The sequence below is a fragment of the Neomonachus schauinslandi genome, chromosome 13 (genome assembly GCF_002201575.2).
Source record: "Neomonachus schauinslandi chromosome 13, ASM220157v2, whole genome shotgun sequence".
NCBI classification, from domain to species: Eukaryota; Metazoa; Chordata; class Mammalia; order Carnivora; family Phocidae; genus Neomonachus; species Neomonachus schauinslandi.
The window spans coordinates 45,793,444-45,815,894 of record NC_058415.1 but is presented as its reverse complement, the minus strand read 5'-3'; the positions used below and the strand labels follow the sequence as shown (position 1 = coordinate 45,815,894).

At 39.7% G+C, this 22,451-nt stretch overlaps 1 protein-coding gene across 1 annotated transcript in view; it reads right to left on the bottom strand.

Moving 5' to 3' along the window:
- Positions 1-22,451, bottom strand: part of FOCAD (focadhesin) — a 282,029-nt gene that overhangs the window by 182,343 nt on the left and 77,235 nt on the right. Inside the window, exon 11 of the mRNA XM_044920455.1 lies at positions 19,667-19,924. Coding sequence (XP_044776390.1) covers positions 19,667-19,924 — 258 coding nt within the window. The remainder of the gene's footprint in view (positions 1-19,666; positions 19,925-22,451) is intronic.

Here is a 22,451-nt window from a genome sequence, read left to right as displayed (position 1 = left end):
ATGGGGTTCCTGTTATATTTCTATTGAATAGCCCTATTCTTTATCCCCTTAATGCACCTAAATATACCAAATATAGTTTCCCTCTCTCTCTCTCTCATACACACCCACATACACACACCCACACCCACATAGAGGCACACATATAAAAGAGTTAATGGCTCTCTTTTCATATACATGGGGAATAAAGTATAACAATAAGCCCCAGATGGGCAAGGAACATGTCTATTTGCTAAATAGCCTAGCACTGCTCCTTGAACATAAGGCAGTAGATACATAATTGTGAAATGAATAAAAGGGGCCATAAAAGTCAACCACAATTTTAATAATACATAACTTTTACTGAGCACTGATTATAAACCAGGTACTCTACTCTGGATTATCTCATCTAATCTACATGATGAATTTAATAGGGTGGGTTCTTCTATTATCCTTATTTTAAAGGTGAGAAAATGCAGACCCAGAATTACAACGGAATCTCTAGTATACTTTGCAAGATTACAAGAAATGAAACAATTCAATTTAGATAATCTATACAGGAGGTTTACACAACTTTAAGCAATAAATATAGATCGAATACCTTCTATCACATGGTATTATACTAGGTGCCGTGACATTAGGTAGAATCACAGGTTAATACAACCAAAATATAAATAAGGTATAGGCTAAATCCTGCTACAAATAAATCTCACTACAATTATCCCATATCCTACCAAAATATTAACAAGCCTAATATCTAATAATACAGTCACACAAAATTCTTGTTAGATTTAGACAATACCTTGGAATTTGCCATAAAAACTCGTGTTCATATGGCACATCACAACGTTGTTCATGCACAGAATCTTGTAATCCTTACGACATCCCTGATAGGTAGTTATTACTAGAGATTGGTTGGAATCTACAAGTACTTAGATTCATTATCTGATCCGGGGATGTTCCTTATCAAGCTTTAATTCATGTTCTGTGCTTGTTTGATGGCTACCGTCCAGGATTTGGGGGTGGGGGAGATGGAAAGGGAAGGAGTTTTAGGCAGGCCACCTACAAAATTAGTTTGGGGTTCCAGATTCCTATCATCTTGAGAAATAATGGCCTTGGGCTGAGCAAGGCATGAAGACAGTGTGATTAAAAACTTTCTAAGAGGCTTAAAGAGGCAAGTTCCAACAACTGATCACTTTTGGCGGGGGGGGCAAAAAAGCATTCAAATTTAAAATAAGCCTTCATTTGGAACAACTTAATCAGTGTCAATAGGAACTAAGGCATTCCTGTTGAGCTCCTTTTCGAAAACATATTTATTAGGGCTCAAATCTTGGTCCACCTTGAAAAAATAAAGCAATATTCAGTACACACTAAATGGTCATCTTAATTTTTAACAGGTAAATGACATGGCAAGAATAGTTCAGGTACTTGTAAATGCTAAATGTCCGGGTATGTCTTCATTGGCTTTTGAACAGTTTCAAAGAGCAGACATGAGGATTCATTAGCTCTTAGCACATACGAACCTGCTCCAAAGGCAGCCAAGAGAGTTGCCTAGCAACACTGCATTTTGCATCTCTCATCATCCCCAAAGATGCTACAGCAAGCAGCGGCTAGGTCAAGCCTCTCATTAGCAACCTGACAAAGGGTTTCTATCTCCCATTTTACAAAATTATTTTTATTTCCAGGTGAAGCTCAAATATCTATGTATTATTCCTATTGACAACATTTTCCTTTCCCTCTCTTCCTTCTTCTAACCAACCCCCATTTCAACAGACAGGTTTTAATGAACGCATCAAAATACCTGTAACAAAAGCAGGCACTGAGAAATCCAACAGAATTTATATGCTTATTCACATCACGATAACAGTTCCATATCTTTGGGGCAATAAAGGAAGGAAGTTTTAGAAGGGAAAAAAAAAAAATGCCAAAATCAAATAATGGGAAGAGGAAATAGGTAGGATTTCAAAATTCACCAAAAAAATCACCCCAATTATTTGCAAGGCTCTTGATTTCTTATTTCTTTCTTTTTCCCCCACAAAAGCTAATCTCAACCATATAGCAAAATAGCAAAAAGGCAGAAGATTCGAGAGTGGTAATTCCAGACTGGATTGACAGTTTATAATGAATGTAATCCATAGGAAAGGAACTCTGGTTCCCAATTTAATAACTATGTTATAAAGCTGCACCTCAGATCAATAGCTATTCATTCCCTTCTGAAAATATTTCTTAAAATATTTACCACTCAGGGCACCTGGGTGGCTCAGATGGTTAAGCGTCTGCCTTCGGCTCAGGTCATAATCTCAGGGTCCTGGGATCGAGTCCCGCATCGGGCTCCCTGCTCCTTGGGAGCCTGCTTCTCCCTCTGCCTCTCTCTCTCTCTCTGTCTCTCATGAATAAATAGATAAAATCTTTAAAAAATATATATATATTTACCACTCAGCATGGTCGCCATGCAGAACTAAAATATATACACACATAATCTTCCTTATATACACTCAGAGATCCTTAAAAGAAAATAAACAAAATAGGCAGACTTCTCATTTCATGGATTTTGAAGTGCTTAATCCAGATTTTGACATAAACCACATATACCCTTGGTCTCTGAGCTTCCATGAGATCACGAATTTCCCTAAGGAAAAGATTACAGAATGTGCGTGACATGTTACGAAAGGTAAAGTGTGATACTAACAGACCCAGATTAAGAACGGTGTAAATGAGGAACATTAAAAGGCAATCGTCATCACACCAAGTCAAAATCAGTAAATTTTTTAAGTGATCTGAAAGGAACAATGTGATTTTTTTCCTCCGAGGCCCCTCCCCCCTTTTTAAAAATACAAACAGCGAAGAATGAATCCTTCAGATGATTTCCCAGAAGGGTGTCATTTACCACTAAAATATTTCATTCCAGCAGTTGAAAGACCATAAAAGGGTGAATGTCCTCCAGAGCCCCTAATAACAGTAATAGATCTTGTGTTACTATTCACAAGTGACCTCTCAGTCAGGCGATTTAATTTTTCCCCCTGCAGCATGGTTGGTTTCACACACAGTGTAATAACAGTTTTTGCACAACAAGACAATTCATCCGATTAGAAGGGCTGTATTAAGTCTTTCATGAACAGCATGTGTCACTACTGCTTTAGCTAGAGTTTGATTTAAGACAACCTAATATATGCATGCATGATTCTTCATTTTTCCACCGTTTTAAAGAAGATTCCTGGACTTCCTTCAGCAATTTTGCAGACCATTGCCTGAATCCTCCCTGGCTTCAGAAAATAACTAAGAACCCATCAGATGCTCACTGAGCACTTTAAATGGTACCAACGATATTTCACCAGGCAACAGAAATGTGCATAAGGCTCCTCATTTCTACGTGGGTTAAATGAAATCCCACCAATGTCTCCAAGGAGAAGAAAGACGAAAGGGGACAGAATGGGCACAACTGGTTACTGCAATCACTTTTATGCATCGCAACATTTCAGCAATTCACAATTATAAGGGCCATAGGACATCACCAAGAAAAGCTTCAGATAAAGTGACCTGGGAGACCGCCATTGGTAAACCTCAGCAAAGCGCAAAAGAATTTAAAAACTGGGAAACCAAAGGAAAAGGTGTGAAATGAAGCAACCACGTGGCAATCCCTACTCCAATAAATGGTTCGGCATCATTCAACGCCCACAGAAGCCTCAACCTGAGGACATCTACACATTTCTTACTGCCTTGCTGATGAGATTAAGGTTAAATGCAGAATCTCCATAGCGAATGGCTTTAGTTGTACAGGGGCCCAGGAGAGCAAGGGCACCTGGCTCCGAGGGGAGGGGGGGAGTGGGGGGGGGGGGGGGGTCCCAAACAGACCAGGTTCCACCACTCGCCACCCACCAGTAAAATCCAAAGGCAGAGAGATGAGGGGTGGGGAAACGAAAAAGGAATTTATTTCAGTGAGACTAATGTCAGGAAGACAGCGAACTGGAACCTCAAAGACTGTCTCCAAAGTACTGAAAAAGACTTCCAGGTTTGTGTAAGGCAAATGTCCGCCAAAGGTCAGCGGGTACATGGGGGTGGGCAGTAAAGGTCAGGTCCATCACTGGCTTGGAGTCAATCACGGATGGGGTCTTGCTGGCTCAGGGCAGTCCTTATTGCTTTAGGGGATAATTACATTCCCATCAGGGGTTGCTTTGCCTGCAGGGTCTTTTGTCTCAGTTCAGAGATAAGCTGGAAAGAACTTGATCAATTAGAAAGTTTGAAGTCCAAATGGAGGAAGCTGAAGTCCTCTTTCATAATGAGAGCTGGAGACACTCTCAAGGGTTCCCTGTGCTTACTCCCTTTAATGGATGCTGATAGGTGTGGCTTCCCCCTTCCCTTTCTGGAAGCAGGCCAGCCCCTCTAAGAAGAGTGGTGTCAGCACTCCTCAGCTAGAGGACTAGGCGTGTCTTTCTAGCTCACCTGCCCCAAAGGGACCCTCCTATGGCTCCTTGGCAAGCAGCCTAAACCTGCCAGATTAAGTTCTCTCTAGACTCCTGATACAGGTGAGATGCTCTCTTCCAGTATGATTGTCCCACACGCTCTGCAGGAATCCTGTTGCGTTCACGAGTGTGTGTATAGCCTTCTAAGCAAACCTGTAAGATGGGATGAGACAAGTCCACTGTATTCTCTTGCCATGCTGCTCTCTCCACTGGAAACACGAGCACATCCTGTTTCCACAACTTCTAGCAAGCAAGCCAACCCCTACATGGCCAGTACTCGCTCCTTCACTTCCAGGATCACAACAGCTAGCCAGCCCATCACTCTCTTTCAGAGTCTAGATTTGGGGGACAGGCACCCTAAACATCTGCCCACCCCAACTGCCAAGGATACACATAGTTGGATGGGACGGACATCGGGTTCCACTGAAGTCCATGTCACTAGGCTTGAGCGCGAGAAGCTGGCAATTGTAGGACTCAGCACTCCAGCAACTTGCCACAAAAATCCGCCCCTTAAATTCTCTTCCCCTATCCCGTCATCTCCTAACTTCCAGTGAGTTAGGAGCTCACTCTATCGCTCTGGGTGACGGGTTAAAAACGGCAGTAGCACTCAGTCATCGAAGTTTATTCCTATTACTCTCCCAAGTTCTGCTGGGTGTTCTGGCTCCAAATTCATTTTGGTATTTCAAGGTCCCCACCAACACTTCTAACAGCCTGTCATATAACTTTATCTCCTCTCTATTGGAGATAAATTCTCACTCCTGCCTCACCGCAAGGCTCTCAGGATTTTGCTTCCAGATACTTACCCAGTATCCACTCAAGGAACAGTTTCCCGTACCCTATCTACCTGGGTTTAATAGAGTACTCCTTGCTGCCTTGTTCCCCCCGCCGTGACCTGCCACGCATGTGTGTCTTTGTACGTGCCCTTCATCCTGCCCAGAATGCCTTCCCTGTCCCCTGCATCAGGGAAACTCCTCCTCATGTAAGTTCCACACTTACATACCTCCACAATGGCAATCACCATCCTGCACTAAACAGTAAATTTTCATGCTTCTGTCAACACACTAAGCTCTATGATTTCTGAAAACAAAGACCATACCCTTTCATCTTAGTATTACCAGAACCTGCCATATAGGAGGTTTGCGAGAGAGAGAGAGAGAGAGAGAGAGAGAGAGAAAGGGAGAGAAAGAGAAAGGAGATAAATGACAAAATGAGCGTTTTGAAAATGCTTAATAAAATGAGACCTAGTAAAAACAAGGTTTCTACAGTATTTGAAGCTCAATGATAATTCCACTTAACACAGATCAGGATGCACCATTAAAACTGAATACAATTTGACAACTAAATACACCTAAGTAGAGTAAAATGCCACCAGTATAATTATCACTAATAACAATTCAGACTACTGGGAACAATGAAGGTAGGAAAGACTGGCTTAGAGAAAAATGTTAAAGAAACAAAATTCGATTGCTTTCATGTACATACTGTAACAAACTAATTAGCCAAGTGTTGCCAAGTACCAGTCCCTGCTGATATGTCTTAATGAATAGATAATGTGATCATTTTAAATTGGCACATTCATTGTACTCATGCAAATGAGCAAGTCCAAACTGCCTAAAAACAATAGCTTCAAAATCAGCTTATGTTTTAACTCAGCCTGTATCTAATTACCCTGAACCCTAAATTAATAGGATTTCGTTTAATAAGATTTTACTGTAATCTAACCTAACCTAAATTCTATCCCTGGACTCCACACTATTCCCTTTATTAGTCTGGATAACACATGACAATACTGGAAAATAGGGTTTTGTTGGTTCTAGTAGGGTTGATCCGTGCATCTAATATATTTATGTGTTAATTCAATCAGGCAACAAAGCAGGTATCTGTCCAGCAACTAAGCTGACCAGGAACTGTCCAAGGTCACTAGGAAACGAAATAAGCAAGACTGTTTCCCTTAAGGAATTCCTTTTATGAATTCTAAATCTAATTGTAATCTATTGAAAATTTCCATTGAAGACTGCTAATATTCAAAATAACTCTAGGACATCTAAAAATGCTCATCTGTGCTTACTCATATTCAATCACCTTTAGCACTGTTTAACTCTGGTATGATATAAATTTAGGTTACATATATTTTTACATGCTCATTTTCTCTAGACGGCGGGGAGGGACACAAATTGTCTTGGGGCGCCTGGGTGGCTCAGTCGTTAAGCGTCTGCCTTCGGCTCAGGTCGTGATCCCAGGGTCCTGGGATCGAGCCCCACATCGGGCTCCCTGCTCAGTGGGGAGCCTGCTTCTCCCTCTGCCTGCCGCTCCCCCCGCTTGTGCTCTCTCACTCTGTGTCAAATAAATAGATAAAATCTTTGAAAAAAAAGGTCTTAAATGCAGATAGGATCCACTACCACAAAAATGCTACTGAACAAGGAAAACAGGACATGAGGTCTCTGAAAGTCCCATCAATACACTGGACGACTGACACACAGAAATCATCCCAAGTCACTCCTTAACTACTTGTCTGGCTCCACTGAGTTTGTAACCATGTCTACTCATTTGAAATCAACGGACTTCAGGATGCCCAATTGCATTACACAACTGTTCTGACAACTTGCCAAAGAGTCTATTACACTACCCATCATGAAAAGCTCAAAATTGGGCGCCTGGGTGGTTCAGTTGGTTGAGCGACTGCCTTCAGCTCAGTCATGATCCCAGGGTCCTGGGATCGAGTCCCACATCGGGCTCCCTGCTCGGCGGGAAGCCTGCTTCTCCCTCTCCCTCTCCCACTCCCCCTGCTTGTGTTCCCTCTCTCGCTGTGTCTCTCTCTGTCAAATAAATAAAATCTTTAAAAATAAATAAATAAAATAAAAAATAAAAAAAAAAGAAAAGCTCAGAATTATCACTGGGAGGATAGAAGTCCAGTGTGCTGGAAAGACAGAGGGACAGAATAAATCTCAAGACTTCTGGTAAGGGAACTAACACAGCTGTCCTACTTTCAGAATTCTAGAAGAGACCTTTCCCATCAGATCCACCAAATCCTGACCCATTCTTTCAGTTACAGCTATCAGACAGTAGCAACAACTATGATTGTTAATGGCTTTCTTTTACTCCCCAACAACAACAACAAATTACATCTGACATGTAAAATATATTACTGCTAGGGAACCTATGGTTCACAAAGAATATAAATAAAAAAAAACCCTACTCCAGCACCTCCAGAAATTTATTTATTCCACTGTTTGCCCAACAATGGTACTCAAGTAGTACCATATACAAATGTCATATATAAAAAGGAGTGTTTTGTAGAGCATAAAAACAGGCAATATATATGCTTCTTCTAGTTCATTTCAAAGATACTCTTTTTGAACTTGTATTTGTCCTCCAAGACTTGGCTTACGAATCACCCACTTCAGGCAGTCTTCCTATTATGACTTCGCTGTCCCTCTGGGCTCTGTCCTACCACACACTGCGCTTCCCTGCGTTATTGCACTCACCACACAGTATTCTGACTGGATATTGCTATCTTCCCTAAGCACTGTGAGTCCTCCAATAAGGGTCTTTGTATCCCAAGTTCCAATTAAAACGTGCATCCCAAAGAGGTTCTCCATGACTATATACTGAAGAACTGATGTCGTCATGCCCTTTCAAGGTCCTGAATTAGCTATATAGCTTATCAGTATTTTAAAGGTTTCATACCTAATAACCAATGTATAATTTTCTCCAACAATGATAGACATTATTTTTCAAAGAGACTACAACAACCTACTTTTTTTTGTTCACTAATAGTCCTGACTTTGATTAGATTTCAGAATCTCCCAGTTAGGATCATTACAAACAAAAAAGTGTAAAATCATTTTTGACCATTAAGCAATAATCCCAATTGCAACCATGCTTGCTGATTTGCTGATTCACTTGGACCTTCTCCATCTTCCCTTTGATCAATGCCTTCAGGAGTTACGACTGTGTATAAGTGTTCTATTTAGATATAAAGATCTGGCTAAATGTGATTTGCCTATTTATAGAAGGGCCAATGGGAGCTTGCATAATGGAGGCAAAAACACGAGATTGAAGATCTGGCCAGATTTCAAACAAACGTTGAGGTTCTTCTCTTAGCATTTAATTCTCTCTACAACTGACTGGGCCAATCTTAAAAATATGAAGTTGGTAAACCTTGTTTACTCTTTCAAAAGAATTTTTTTAATAGTTTAACTAAAAGTGGTAGAGAGACAGTATAACATACTGGGTAAGAGCACAGACTCTGGAACCGTATGTGCGGGTTCAAATCCTGACTTTGCCAATTATTAGCTGTGTGACTTTGGGGAAGTTAAGCAAACTCTGTGCCCCAATTCCTAAAAAGTAGTGGTAGTAACCTCAAAGAGCTGTTTGTGAGTTAGTTAACAGATATAAATCAAGTGATTAAAATAGTGACTGGTACGTTATAAGCATATGTAAATGTTACCTATTTTTATTTGCTATTATTTTGTTCAAGGAGATACATAGCTTCTAATGAGTAGACCACATTTAAAACTATTTAGACTATTTAGCACTGGAAGATTAAGGATAGAAGAATTTATTCCAAAGCACGAGCCAGGTTATCAAAAGATCTAGAACTGATTTACTCAACAGAACTCAGAATTCAGTCAAACTGGAAAACATGATCAAACTTCCCTCTTGGACCCTTGGCACTACATAGTAAATTGATTAGTTGAATATCTTCCTGCTGCGAATTTATGGTAATGAATCAGAACCCATACACCAATTAACAGAAAAAACAAAACGAAATGCCTTGCAATTGTAAGATCATTAAATTTCAGTCAATGATAAATACTTATGATGTGAATTCCATATCTAAAGTATATTAGAAGCCACTGTATGTATTTTGGTGACGTTTTATAATTACATCAAACTCTTTCTATGCAATTCTAGTATTTCAAGTTATAGCTTCTACACTGCTTATAAATTATACCTTTCCCATATAGTGCCAAGTTATCTAATTTATTGGGTTTTTTGTAAAGAAAACCAACTGGTTTTGTAGACTGATCTTACATCTATCCACTGTAATGAACTCTCTTATGCATTCTAAAAGCAACGGCTTTAAGTAAATTCTCTTGCATTTTCTAAGGAGCCCTGGCTTTTTCCTTTGTAGTACATATGTAAGTTCTAGTTCTTTTTCTTGAATGAAAAATGGCCAGAACCTCCAGAAAAATAGCAACATGACTGTCAGCCATATTTTTCTGATTCCTAACTTCAATGGAATCTACCTATTACTACCTTTTGTTCTGTGTGAGGTTTTTTATCTTGGATTCTGTATTATCTCCCTTCGATGATAATATTACCACATCTTCTAGCTTAATGATCTACCTAGTTTTTAATTGTTACCATTTTCATTTTTTGTCACTTGTTTCAAGATTTGCCTCTTAGAAACACTATAGAGTTAATGAGCCTTTCTTTTGATAATTTAATTCACTCACAGTAACTGTCATAACTGATCTACTTGGAATTATTCCTACCATCTTTTTTTTTAATATTCCTATCATCTTATTTTATGTTCATATTTGCCATCCTTTTAGGGTTTTTTTTTTTTAAAGATTTTATTCATTTATTTGAGAGAGAGAATGAGATAGAGCATGAGAGGGGGGAGGGGCAGAGGGAGAAGCAGACTCCCCGCTGAGCAGGGATGCGGGACTCGATCCCAGGACTCCGGGACTCCCCGCTGAGCCCGATGCGGGACTCGATCCCAGGACTCCGGGATCATGACCTGAGCCGAAGGCAGTCGCTTAACCAACCGAGCCACCCAGGCGCCCCCTTTGAGGGTTTTTTCTTTCTTTTTTACTTTTGTTATAGTATTTAGAAATCATAAATCACTGATTGTTACTAATAAAGGCTTATGTGCATATTTCACCTTATTCTTCTACCAACATCAAGAATTACTCAGTTTCCGGGTGCCTGGGTGGCTCAGTTGGTTAAGCGTCTGCCTTCGACTCGGGTCATGATCCCGGGGTCCTGGGATCGAGTCCCACGTCGGGCTCCTTGCTCTGCGGGGAGCCTGCTTCTCCCTCTCCTCCCCACTTGTGCTCTATCTCTGTCTCTCTCAAATAAATAAATTTAAAAAAAAATTAAAAACAAAAAAAAGAATTACTCAGTTTCCAAAACAATTCCACCCTTAGCACATTCTCAACTCTTCACACCATCACAATCCCACTAGCTACCTCCGCCATGTTTTAAAGCTTGGACTTTAGTTCCAGGTAACTATTTTTCATACTCTATAAATAATTATTTTCAACTAACCATAAGGTTTACTGGATATTTTGATCACCATTCAACATTTCTTCTCTTTCTTGGATTCATTTTCCATTTTGTTGGAGCACATCTTTGAGGGGTTTCCTCCCCCGCCCCCCATAAAAACCAGCAAGCAAGGAATGTTCTTGAATTCTTGCACACCTGGAAAAGCCTTTATTACCAGTCGCAAAAGGTAGAAAAATGGGGACGAATAATCCAGGTACAAAGTGATTTTCCCCAAGAAACTAGAAGGCAATAATCCCATGTATTCCAGCACCCAGTGTGCTGATGCTAAAAAATTAAGATCAATCTTACTTTTTTTTCCTTTCCCCATTCTTCTCTAAAAATCTCTCATGACCTTCTCTTTATCCTTTAAGTTCTGGGGACAAAATCAGAGACTGATCTATTCTTACATATGCTGCTTGGCTTTCAAAGGGTCCTAACGATCGGTACCCTTGTGTCTTTTTTCAGCTCAAGAAATAGTTTTCTGTCGTGTTTTAAGTTTCTCTCCTTCATTTTCTCCATTCCCCCCAACTGGAATTTCTAGAGAAAGATGTTAGAACTCCCAATATTGACGCTCAGTGTCTTAACTTTTTAAATTTTTTTTGTTCCATATTCTGAAATATTTACTTGCAGATTCTGTAAGTCACTAATCCTGTCTCCATTTACAAACTGTGGGAATCACATTTTCCACTTCTAAAATCTCATCATTGAATTTCTTCTTTCTCACAGCAGTATTTTTGTTGACAGCATAAAAACACAGAATCATAGCTTTCCAATATCTCTCAGGACTTAGATTGTTTTTCATTATATTCTTCTTCCTGAGTTCTTTCTTCTGGAAACAGATTCTTTGGTTACTAATGCTGTTACGTTTTCTCAGAGTCTGGTGAGCCTTCCTTATCCATTTATATTTATGAATCAATGCCAAGTTGGCTGTAGGGAACTTGCATGGGTTACTCCTATAGATGTAAAGCAATGTTTCCATAAATTATAAGACTCTCCTCTTATTTGAAGGGCTGACTCGGAAGAGCTGAAGAATGAATGATAAAGGATGCCAACTGGCAACTTCACTTGGGAGTTTCTGGCCATGAGACATGTAGGCAGAAGACCAATACCACCTTCTCCCTTCCCTGTCTGCTCATTAAAAGAAGACATTTTTATTGTCAAGGGTGGACTTCAGTGTGTTTTCCCCTTGAGGGGAATTCCTCATGCCATGTCTTCTGGTTAAAACTCTCTAAGGGAGCTACCTGCCTGGGATCAGCTTCTAGCATTGGTGAAGGGGGAATCAGATTTTGTGGCAATTCTGAATTGAAAATCAGAGCTCCCTGTTAGTGGTTTTAAAACCTGAGAAAATGTGTTTTCTTCCTATCTTTCTATATATAGTAAGAGTTTATGGCAAGATTACATAGGTGTAGGCATTGAACATTAACCACAAAGGTTAGTAATTTTTAGGTAGGCCCAGATGGTTTAAAATGAAATCTTATTGCTTAGTATCTCAACTTCAATGGAATAACTCTAAATACTACATATAACGTACATCAGTTTCTTTTTGACTGACTGATGGAATATGCCTAACAGGAGAAGTTTATGAACTTTGGCTTTAGAGAAGTACATATTCCTTCCTTATAACCTACCATCATTGAAGAGCTTAACAAATTAAGTTTTGTGAAACTCACTGCCTCTCAAACCCTTGGTACTTGCTTACTTTTCTCTTGTTTGGAAGTGGGGAGAGGGATGCAGATTTTTTGTTTTTATTTATTTATTTTTTACTTGCGGTTTACAACTCTGGGGTTTTTTATTTCCCTTTTACGTTTTGGTTGTTAAGTCTAGTTAAAGGTCTTGCTTAATGGGAACAATTGCATTCTTTGATAATTTTATCCTTTGTAATGTTTTCAGGGCTTAATTTTTTCCAATTGTAAAAGTGTACAGACTTCTGAGCCATTTGAAATCACTTATGTGGCTAGGTTCATGGCCCATGACTTGCTGGTCTTTCAAAAGTCATATATTATCACATAGTAAAAAAGCTGACTTTCAGGGCGGAATCCTGTGATAGTTCTACTCTGGGTCATAAGCCATATTTTAACATGGAAAATGAATAGGAAATGTGTGAAATTTAATGGTCTGTAAGTTACTGCTGTGAGAAAAGGGGAAAATATATTCTATAAAAGAACTTGCACAAAGAGTCTTTGGACACTTTGCACTCTGTTCTATTGTCACTGAGTTCTATGAATTGCTACCCCCTGAAGTCAGTCCACTCTCTGTGTTCTTCACACCAGCAAAAAGAAGCCAGAATGTACAGTACTTTTAATAAAGAGCTTTACAGATAAGAAGTGCTGTACTACTATTCCCTCGTAGCCATAGCATCGATTATGCCTAGAGCAAAATTGGGCTGAGCCTGTCAACATGAAACAATTAGACAAAGAGAAACACAGACCGAAATTCAAGGTCAGGTATCTATTCCGTTCGGTGGTAATATGCTTATTTCTTCTTTATAAACTCCACATAGATACCTGTAGAATAAACATGTTTTTAACTGGCATTTGAACCCTTTGCTTTTTTTTTTTTTTTTTCTTTTTTGCAGAAAGCCTAGAATTTATACCCAGCAAGGAGTTCTGTATCAATTTCTTGCCTTCCCTGAGTGTTCGTATTGGGCAGAGTTTCTTTTGAAGAGTCTGTAGATTGTAAATCACTTAAAATTCTCACTGAAATTGTTTGTGATTTTCAGTTCCACCCTATATCACTGTGATATTCAGTAGTTTTTTTTTTTTTAAGATTTTATTTATTTATTTGACAGAGAGAGACACACCGAGAGAGGGAACACAAGCAGGGGGAGTGGGAGAGGGAGAAGCAGGCTTCCCACGGAGCAGAGAGCCCGATGCGGGGCTCGATCATAGAACCCTGGGATCATGACCTGAGCCGAAGGCAGATGCTTAACGACTGAGCCACCCAGGCGCCCCAGTATTCAGTAGTTCTAATAGACTGAAACAGAAATATTTGTCTTGTCGTGTCACTGAGTGCCGAGTATAGGGAGGGGTTGGGGTTGGGCCCTGAACTGCATTTGGAATAGTGGAGTTTGTCTGCTCCCAGTTAAATACCAGGTAGAGTAGCTTTGTCTTCTGGTTAAAACTCTCTAAGGGAGCTACCTGCCTGGGATCAGCTTCTAGCGTTGGTGAAGAGGGAATCAGATTTTGTGGCAATTCTGAATTGCCACAATATATAGAAAGATAGGAAGAAAACACATTTTCTCAGGTTTTAAAACCACTAACAGGGAGCTCTGATTTTCAAAAAGGCTAAAATCTTTTGCCAGGTGTTCTCCCTACATATATTTAGAAGACCTACTATTAAGCACCTAATAATTCCAATAAGGCTTTTGTATAAACATACTGCAATGTGGAAAAATAGCTTCCTCCAACACCTCTGTTATTCTCCAGGATCAGATGGAGAATCTCACTTCCAACAACTATAGGGAAACTATAGTTAATAACACATCCAATATAATAATTATAAATATATATTTTATATATTTAATATAATCTGTCAAATATATAATACAGTAAATTACAATGTTACAATAATTAGTTAATAATATAGTTAATATAATATAGCTAAGCTAATAGATAGGGAAGGTTTTAAGAACTTTGTAAACAGCCTTTTCTTCTCACAGGGCCCAGGGGTCTGAAAAACATCTTGGGGGTTTGGTTAGGGGAGTCCCAGGTAAACATATGGAGTTTACCTGAAGCTGGCTTGTTGATTAAGAGTTATTAACCTCTCCTTAAGGAAGTTGTCAGTTTGACACATTTCCAAACTGTCCACAGTCATGTTATATACAAGTTGGCCAGTCATTGGCTCAGGGTTCAAAATATGATTTGACTTTTTAAAAACGCTATAGGGGTGGGGCACCTGTGTGCCTCAGTTGGTTAAGCGGCTGCCTTCAGCTCAGGTCATGATCCTAGGGTCCTGAGATCAAGTCCCACATCGGGCTCCCTGGTCGGCGGGGATTCTGCTTCTCCTTCTCCCTCTGCCTCTGCCCTTCCCCCCTGCTCATGCTCTCTCTCTCATGCTCAAATAAATAAATAAAATCTTTAGGGAAAAAAAAAAAGCTATTGGAGTGCCTGGGTAGCTCGGTCGGTTAAGCACCTGACTCTTGATCTCAGCTCAGATCTTGATCTCAGGATCATGAGTTCAAGCCCCACGCTGGGCTCCATGCTGGGTGCGAAGACTACTTAGTAAAAATAAATAAATGAATGAATGAATGAATGAATGAATGAATGAATGAATGAATGAATAAATAAATAGCTATAAAGTTCAGAAAATGTCCTAATTTAGGCACGGAGTCCACATTATCCCTTAATTAACTCGGTAAAGTCCATGTTTACAATTCACTACCACTGATTTCACACCTGATGAAACCAGGTCTTGAACAATTCACAGAGGTAGGAAATAGCTCTCTGAAAAGGAAAGAATAAGGCCAACTGGACATTACTGTACATGAGCCATGTGCTTCAATTCTCGTTCAGGCATCTCTGAAGGCAGTCGGAATGACTTTCATCAAAATGAAGGAAAATAACATTACTCAGTATCAGAAAGGCAGGAACCATTATATAAACATAACCAAAAACCACACCAATCTGTCAACTTTTATTTCCAGAAAAAACACTAATTTAGGAAATAGATGGCACTCTCATTTATTATAAGCACAGGCTATGATATGAAAAACTCTCTCTAAACTAAATCGATGTGTTTAAAACTTCCAAGACTTCCACGGGAATTTGCACAGGATGCTCATTCTTGGATCTCTCCCCAGAACACTAGAAGACATTCCCACCGGGCGCGTGGGTGGCTCAGATGGTTAAGCATCTGCTTTCGGCTCAGGTCATGATCCCAGGGTCCTGGGATCAAGTCCCGCATCGGGCTCCCTGCTCAGCAGAGTGCCTGCTTCTCCCTCTGCCTCTGCCTCTCTCTCTCTCTCCCCTTCTCTCATGAATAAATAAATAAAATCTTAAAAAAAAAAAAAAAAAAAGACATTCCCACCAAGCATGTAAAAGGAAACTTTTACTGAGTGCTGCCTGACCTGAGCTTGAGTCTTCTGCAAATTCAATCTCATGGTGTCTGGGTAAGAAAACTATAAGAAGAAAACTATTAGGATTATTAGTAACTGATGACAGCACTCCTAGATGGGGGGGGCGGGTTCCTATTTTTTTCAAGTGTCAATTTATTGCTATGGCTTTGGTTAATTATCTGGTTATTTTAACACCATCATCTGCATCTAGTTAATTCTAAAATGATACTCACAAAGCCAAGTTCCCTTCAGACTACTTAACTCCATTAGTCTTCCATGACCCTAAAGCTATTAAACCACATGGAAAATGCATGCCCCATGGGAACCAGGTGAGAGATGAAGGATGAAAACTCATGGAGGAAGAGGATCCATCAAACTGCAGGATAAGTAAGAAGTAACACAATCACAGCTTTTTAAAAAGCCCATTTTCTTACCAGTATGAACACAAATATAACATGACTTGTACTACCAATAAGATCAGCACTAAACGTAATTTAATACCTTAGAATAATAATAACAAGCATACCAAAACATACTTCATCTCTTCCAAACTTTTGAAATACTTTTTCTCACAAGATCTTACAGTAGGATTCTTTCAATAAATCATGGTGACACACAAACTCAATACTTAGTAAGCATACTGCAGACCAGCAAATTCTACCATAGAGGTTAAGTGACCACCAAAACGGAAGACAGCCTTGAAATTCCTACTCTTACCTACCTATTTACTTAGCTACTGCTTATTAGTAGTCTAAGACTTTTGTTTCCTATCAACTGCCCATGAGGGGCGCCTGGGTGGCTCAGTTGGTTAAGCATCTGCCTTCGGCTCAGGCCATGATCTCAGGGTCCTGGGATCGAGCCCTGCATCGGGCTCTCTGCTCAGCAGGGAGTCTGATTCCTCCTCTCACTGTCCCTCTGTTCTGTCTCTCTCTCTCTCCCAAACCAATCAGTCAATCAATCAATCTTAGCATCAACTGCCCATGAATCTAGCCAAAGATTGCTTAAACATAATATAGCTTCTTTCTATAAGGTGAGAAAGGACAAACACACATGAAATATTAATACATTTCATGCAGACTTGTCAACTTAATAAAAGAAATAGAAACAACCCACCAATAACAGATTACAATCATAACTCATTTCAACTGAGTCTATTCCTACTCACAATTGGAAAATTGGCTTTTTCCAAATATAAAGTCCTTTCCTTTTGGCTACTTTACCTATAACTAAGGTCCAGTGAGAGGATATGAAATGGTCACCTCATAAAAAGTGAGGAAAATAACAGTATCTCCTAAGGGCGCCTGTGTGGCTCAGTCAGTTGTGTTGGACTCTTGATTTCGACTGTGGTCATGATCTCAGGGGTTGTGGGATTGAGCCCCGCATCAGGCTCTGTGTTTAGCAGGGAGTCTCCTTGAGATTCTCTCCCTCTGCCCCTTCCCCTGCCCTCTCTTTCTCTCTCTCTCTCAAATAAATGAATAAATATGAAAAGAAAAACAAAAACACAGTATCTCTAGTTCAAGGATACTTCTTCTGTCCTTTTCACAACTCCACTTCTAAGTTCTTATTAATGATACTGCCTTTGCTTATGCATGAATTTGAATAACTCTTTAAGCATTTCACCCTACTATTCATCCTGACAGCACAATGACACTCTCATTTCTTTCAAAACTATCCAAGAAATAATCAACAGAAGTATAACATACCGACTTCGATTTCTCCCACTGCTTCTTAAACTTTTACTGAATAAATAAACAAACCTGATGGTCACTCTAGTACTTCCCAACCTTTTCCATTTCATGGCACACATGAAAATCACGTTTCTAAGGACAGTGGGGTAACTATCTGAAACACCAGGTGGCCAGAGGCGATCAGCCAAGCACCCCGCACTTGGACAGCTACCTGGCTGCCTGAGAGCTCAGAGGGGAGATATTCTTGGCACACCTGAAATGCACTTACACCATTTCAGCATTCCCAGAACACCGAGAAGTTCTCCGCTACATTTTTTGCCTATTTAGCATATTCCCACTTTTATTTCCAGGAAACTATTTTTCCTTTGGTGAATCATCCCATCCTCAACCCACATGATCCTGGTGGCACAGACAATTTCAGGGCTGACACTTCACCCACTTCCATTCTACCCACGATGGCCAATTAAAGTGCATTAAAGTGTCCCATTATCCTGCCCTAACGGTTGATTCAGTGTAGGCACATGACCCAACAAGGTCAATCCAAATACCTCTACATCTCTCTTCCTTTTGGACGGAATATAAGGTTATAAGGCTCTGGGCTGCCAGCCAATTCACAGAGGAAACAAAGAAACTATACAGTGAATATACTATCTAGGCCATGCTTGAATTAAATTCTGGAGCTAATAAAAGCTATTTAAGACAGATGTGTCTCTGTTACTTATAACCAAAAGTATTACCCTAGAATTTCAAAGACCAATGCATTTCCTGAGTATCAACACATAATTTGATGTAATATATTGTTTTACATGAGTGGCATACAGAGGTCAGGTAACTTACTATAGCACTTCTTTAGATAATCTCCAGGCATTATCTATGCATTAACTATTATAAAGATATTATCCTATAAGGTATCTGCACTGAAACAAAGCATTTATTAGAAGCATTTATTATAGAAGGTGAAGGGAGAAATAAAGTGGGAAACAAAGTGAAATGATTCACATTATGCCCACACCATATATGACACAAAGGTACTTTGAGAACATCACAGATCTACGTGGAGAATCAGACCACAGGAGGTCTAGTCAGAAGGAAAACTTTTTGTGACCAGCAGTTGTTTACTTGACTAAAAGGAATGAGCATGACAAGTTCGGGATAAAAAGAATCCAAATACATTAACTTCATATCTTAGATAAACATATTTATCCCACCCCTACAACTAAATCATTTCCTAAAGGAACACAAATTTTCCATAAAGAGATGAACTTTTTCTTCACCGTGTTTAGAAAGAAGCATAAGCACATACCATAGCTATTTGGTTAGGAAACCCTACCCTTTGGTCTACCCAATGGGAAAGAATTAGATTATTTTACCAAATATATGGTTAGTTTAAAGGGGGAGGGGAATCTTATTAATGTCTGATAGCTTATTACACTCCAAGTTCTGTGCAGATAGGAAAAATGATCATTTACCCCCATATCCCAGCATGTTCAGCATTACCATACATAGCAAGGACCCAGGATTCTTTAGTTTATTAAAGACTGAATGAAGATAGGATCAAATTGCCAAAAGTCAAAAAGAGATGAATGCCTACTGCATAGCCATCTTTACCCTAAATTAATCTGCATCCACTTTAAAAGATCAATATTAGGGGCGCCTGGGCGGCTCGGTCGGTTAAGCATCTGCCTTCGGCTCAGATCGTGATCCCAGGGTCCTGGGATGGAGCTCCGTGTCGAGCTCCCTGCTCAGCGAGGTGTCTGCTTCTCCCAATCCCTTTGCCCTCCCCTCCCCCACGTCTGCGCTTGCTCTCTCCCTCTCTGATAAAATCTTTTTTAAAAAATAAATAAATAAAAATAAAAGACCAATATTAGAACTAAGGGATATTCACCTTGGAATAGGCTACAAGAGTCGACAAAAGTGTTAACAAATGAGCAAATCTACGAATAAACCATAATACCAGAATAGCATCATGTGTAGATTTCACAGTGAAATGTGGTCTCATTAAAGAAATGTTTGCATGAAGTACTCATTAATTCAGAATAAGGACAAAAAAGAACAAATGGAGAAGATAAAAATAGCCCCCCAAACTCCCCCCCAAAAAAGAATCAACCCATAATTTAAAACTTTGATCAAAATCATCCGCAAACGAAGAATAATCTACAATCCCAAAAGTTAAGCTTTACCCCCATTACTGTTGCATTATTTTCTTACTTTACCTGAGAGGAATCTGCTTGGGCTAATAATGTAGTGACCTTCAGTATCTGGCGAAGATTCTGTCCTTGATCTTCAACAAGGAGGTGAGCCAACAAAAGGAAAACATGCACAGGGATCACTGTGGTAATAGGGAGCAAGGACTCTATGGAAAACAGCCAGTCACTGGCCGCAGACTCTTCTCTCATTACTTCAAGGATCCTCCAGGCTGTAAATATTGATCCATACATGCTGGTTATGGGGAACGCGAGCTTGTAGGAGAGCTGAAAAACCAACAAAAACAGGCATGAATAAATGAGGTAAGTATATCTGTCAGAGATATAGTCATGTATTTTTTATACTTCATTGTAAGAAATCAATCCTTCCCACAAAGTACAGAATTTTCGATTTCTGCCAAAAACTCCTGTGCACATATCTGAGCTAATAGGATTACACCAAAAGAAAACAGATGGAACTCTAGAACACCTGATTTCAACCTATTTACCATTCGCTCCTAGTTAAGGCAAAAAAAAAAAAAGGATCAATATACAAGGTCCAGAGGCAATCGAGTTTGGAAAAAAAAAAACCTATTAGCACTAAAGTATTCACCAGTGAGAGGGAAGATTTTTTTAAGATTTTATTTATTTATTCATTCATTCATTCATTCGAGAGAGAGTGCGCACACACAGGGGGTGGGGAGGTTGTTGTGGACAAAGAGACTCTGCACTGAGTGTGGAACCCAATACGGGGCTCAATCCCAGATTCCCGAGATCATGACCCAAGCCAAAAATCAAGATTCAGAGGCTCAACCAACTGTCCCACCCAGGTGCCCCGTGAGAGGGAAGATCTTAAAAAAAAAAAAAAAAAAAAAAAGTCACTGTATTTGCCCAGCTCCAGCTCCAGTAAGAGACAACCCCGGGCAGGTGGCAGACCTGGACTGAAGACAATTCGTTTTTGTAACAAACAGTATGTTGACAGGAATAGCATTGGTTCAGCTGGAACCTGGGAATTAATAGCTAGGAAGAACTTCTGCAATAAGAAATAGCCTGACAGGGGCACCTGGGTGGCTCAGTCATTAAGCGTCTGCCTTCGGCTCAGGTCATGATCCCGGGGTCCTGGGATCGAGCCCCACATCGGGCTCCCTGCTCAGCGGGAAGCCTGCTTCCGCCCCTCCCACCCCCCCTGCTTGTGTTCCCTCTCTCGCTGTCTCTCTCTGTCAAATAAATAAATAATAAAAATCTTAAATAGCCTGAAAGCTCTAAATTGAAATGATACCCAAAGAAGATGTTATGCTTAAGTTGATCCGAAAAAGGACTCCTCATGGAAATAAAGTAGTGCCGTCAGGGACAGAGAATAGACAGAACTCTCCCAAGGTGAGCAGTGTGCCCACATGGCTCAGGAGAAGTCACAGACATTAAAGAAGCTTTAAATATTGCCTGCTAATAAAAAGATTCAATTCATTCAGAGTGTGATGAAACAGATTAGAAATATCTAGATTATAACTGTCCTGTTATGAGAGACTGACTTATATGTATACAGAACAACTGAAAGGATGGGAAGTAAAAATTAAGCTAGATAGGGGCGCCGGGGTGGCTCAGATGGTTAAGCATCTACCTTAGGCTCAGGTCATGATCCCAGGGTTCTGGGTTTTCAAGGTTCATCGAGGCCGTGGATTGTATCAACATTTCATTTCTTTTCATTGGCAAGTAATATTCCATTGAATGGATATACCACATTTTTACCATTCACCAATTAATAGACATCAGGTTGTTTCCACTTTTTGGCTATTATGAATAATGCTGCTATGAATAGTCTTATAAAAGTTTTTGTGAGGACATAGGTGTTCAATTGTCTCAAGCATATGCTTTAGAGATACCATTTGAAAGCAAACCCCACTGTAAAAACAAATGAGGAAGCTATCTTTATTGACATGAAAAGAGCTCTCATGAAAATACAAGATGCAGACATTGTGCCTGGAATGCTACCAATTATTTTTTTTAAAGGGGGTGGGGACTATATATTTGTATTTGCTTATATATGCAAAGAAAGTTATGAGACAAATACAAAAGAAATTAACAGCTACTACTCATTTTCCATTTGAGAGGATGTGAACTGGGCAACCAGAATCAAGGGTGAGAAGGAAACTTCTCATTGTATACCATTTTATAATTTTTTGAACCACTTCAATGTGTTATAATTTTTTAAAATAAATTTTTTCTAAGATTTATTTATTTGACAGAGAGAGACAGAGACAGAGAGGGAACACAAGCAGGAGGAGTGGGAGAGGGAGAAGCAGGCTTCCCGCTGAGCAGGGAGGCTGATGCACAGCTTGATCCCAGGACCCTGGGATCATGACCTGAGCCAAAGGCAGACGCTTAATGACTGAGCCACCCAGGCACCCCTAAAATAATAAATTTTTAAAGTTAAATATTTACATTTATTATAGCTCTTTCTCTCTAAAAATACTTCCCCAACCCAAAGATGAAATTCATTAAAGACCAGAGTCAAGTTCTTCAGACAAAGGACAAACAGCATTGGACTTGAGATTTAAAAGACCAGGACTTTAGCAGAGCCATGCCAGCTAGAGGCTATTATACAATCTCGGAGCCTCACTTTGCTCATTTGCAAAATGGAAGTAATGACTACCTTCCTACCAAGATTATTGAGGTAGATAATGACACAATAAAGCACCTAGCACAGTCTCTAAAGTTGCAAAATACAGATAAATATGATCTCTGTCATCTTTTGGAGAGAAAAATAAAGCTGGTGGATAGGAATATAAAAGAAAGTAACTGGAAATCACCACCAACC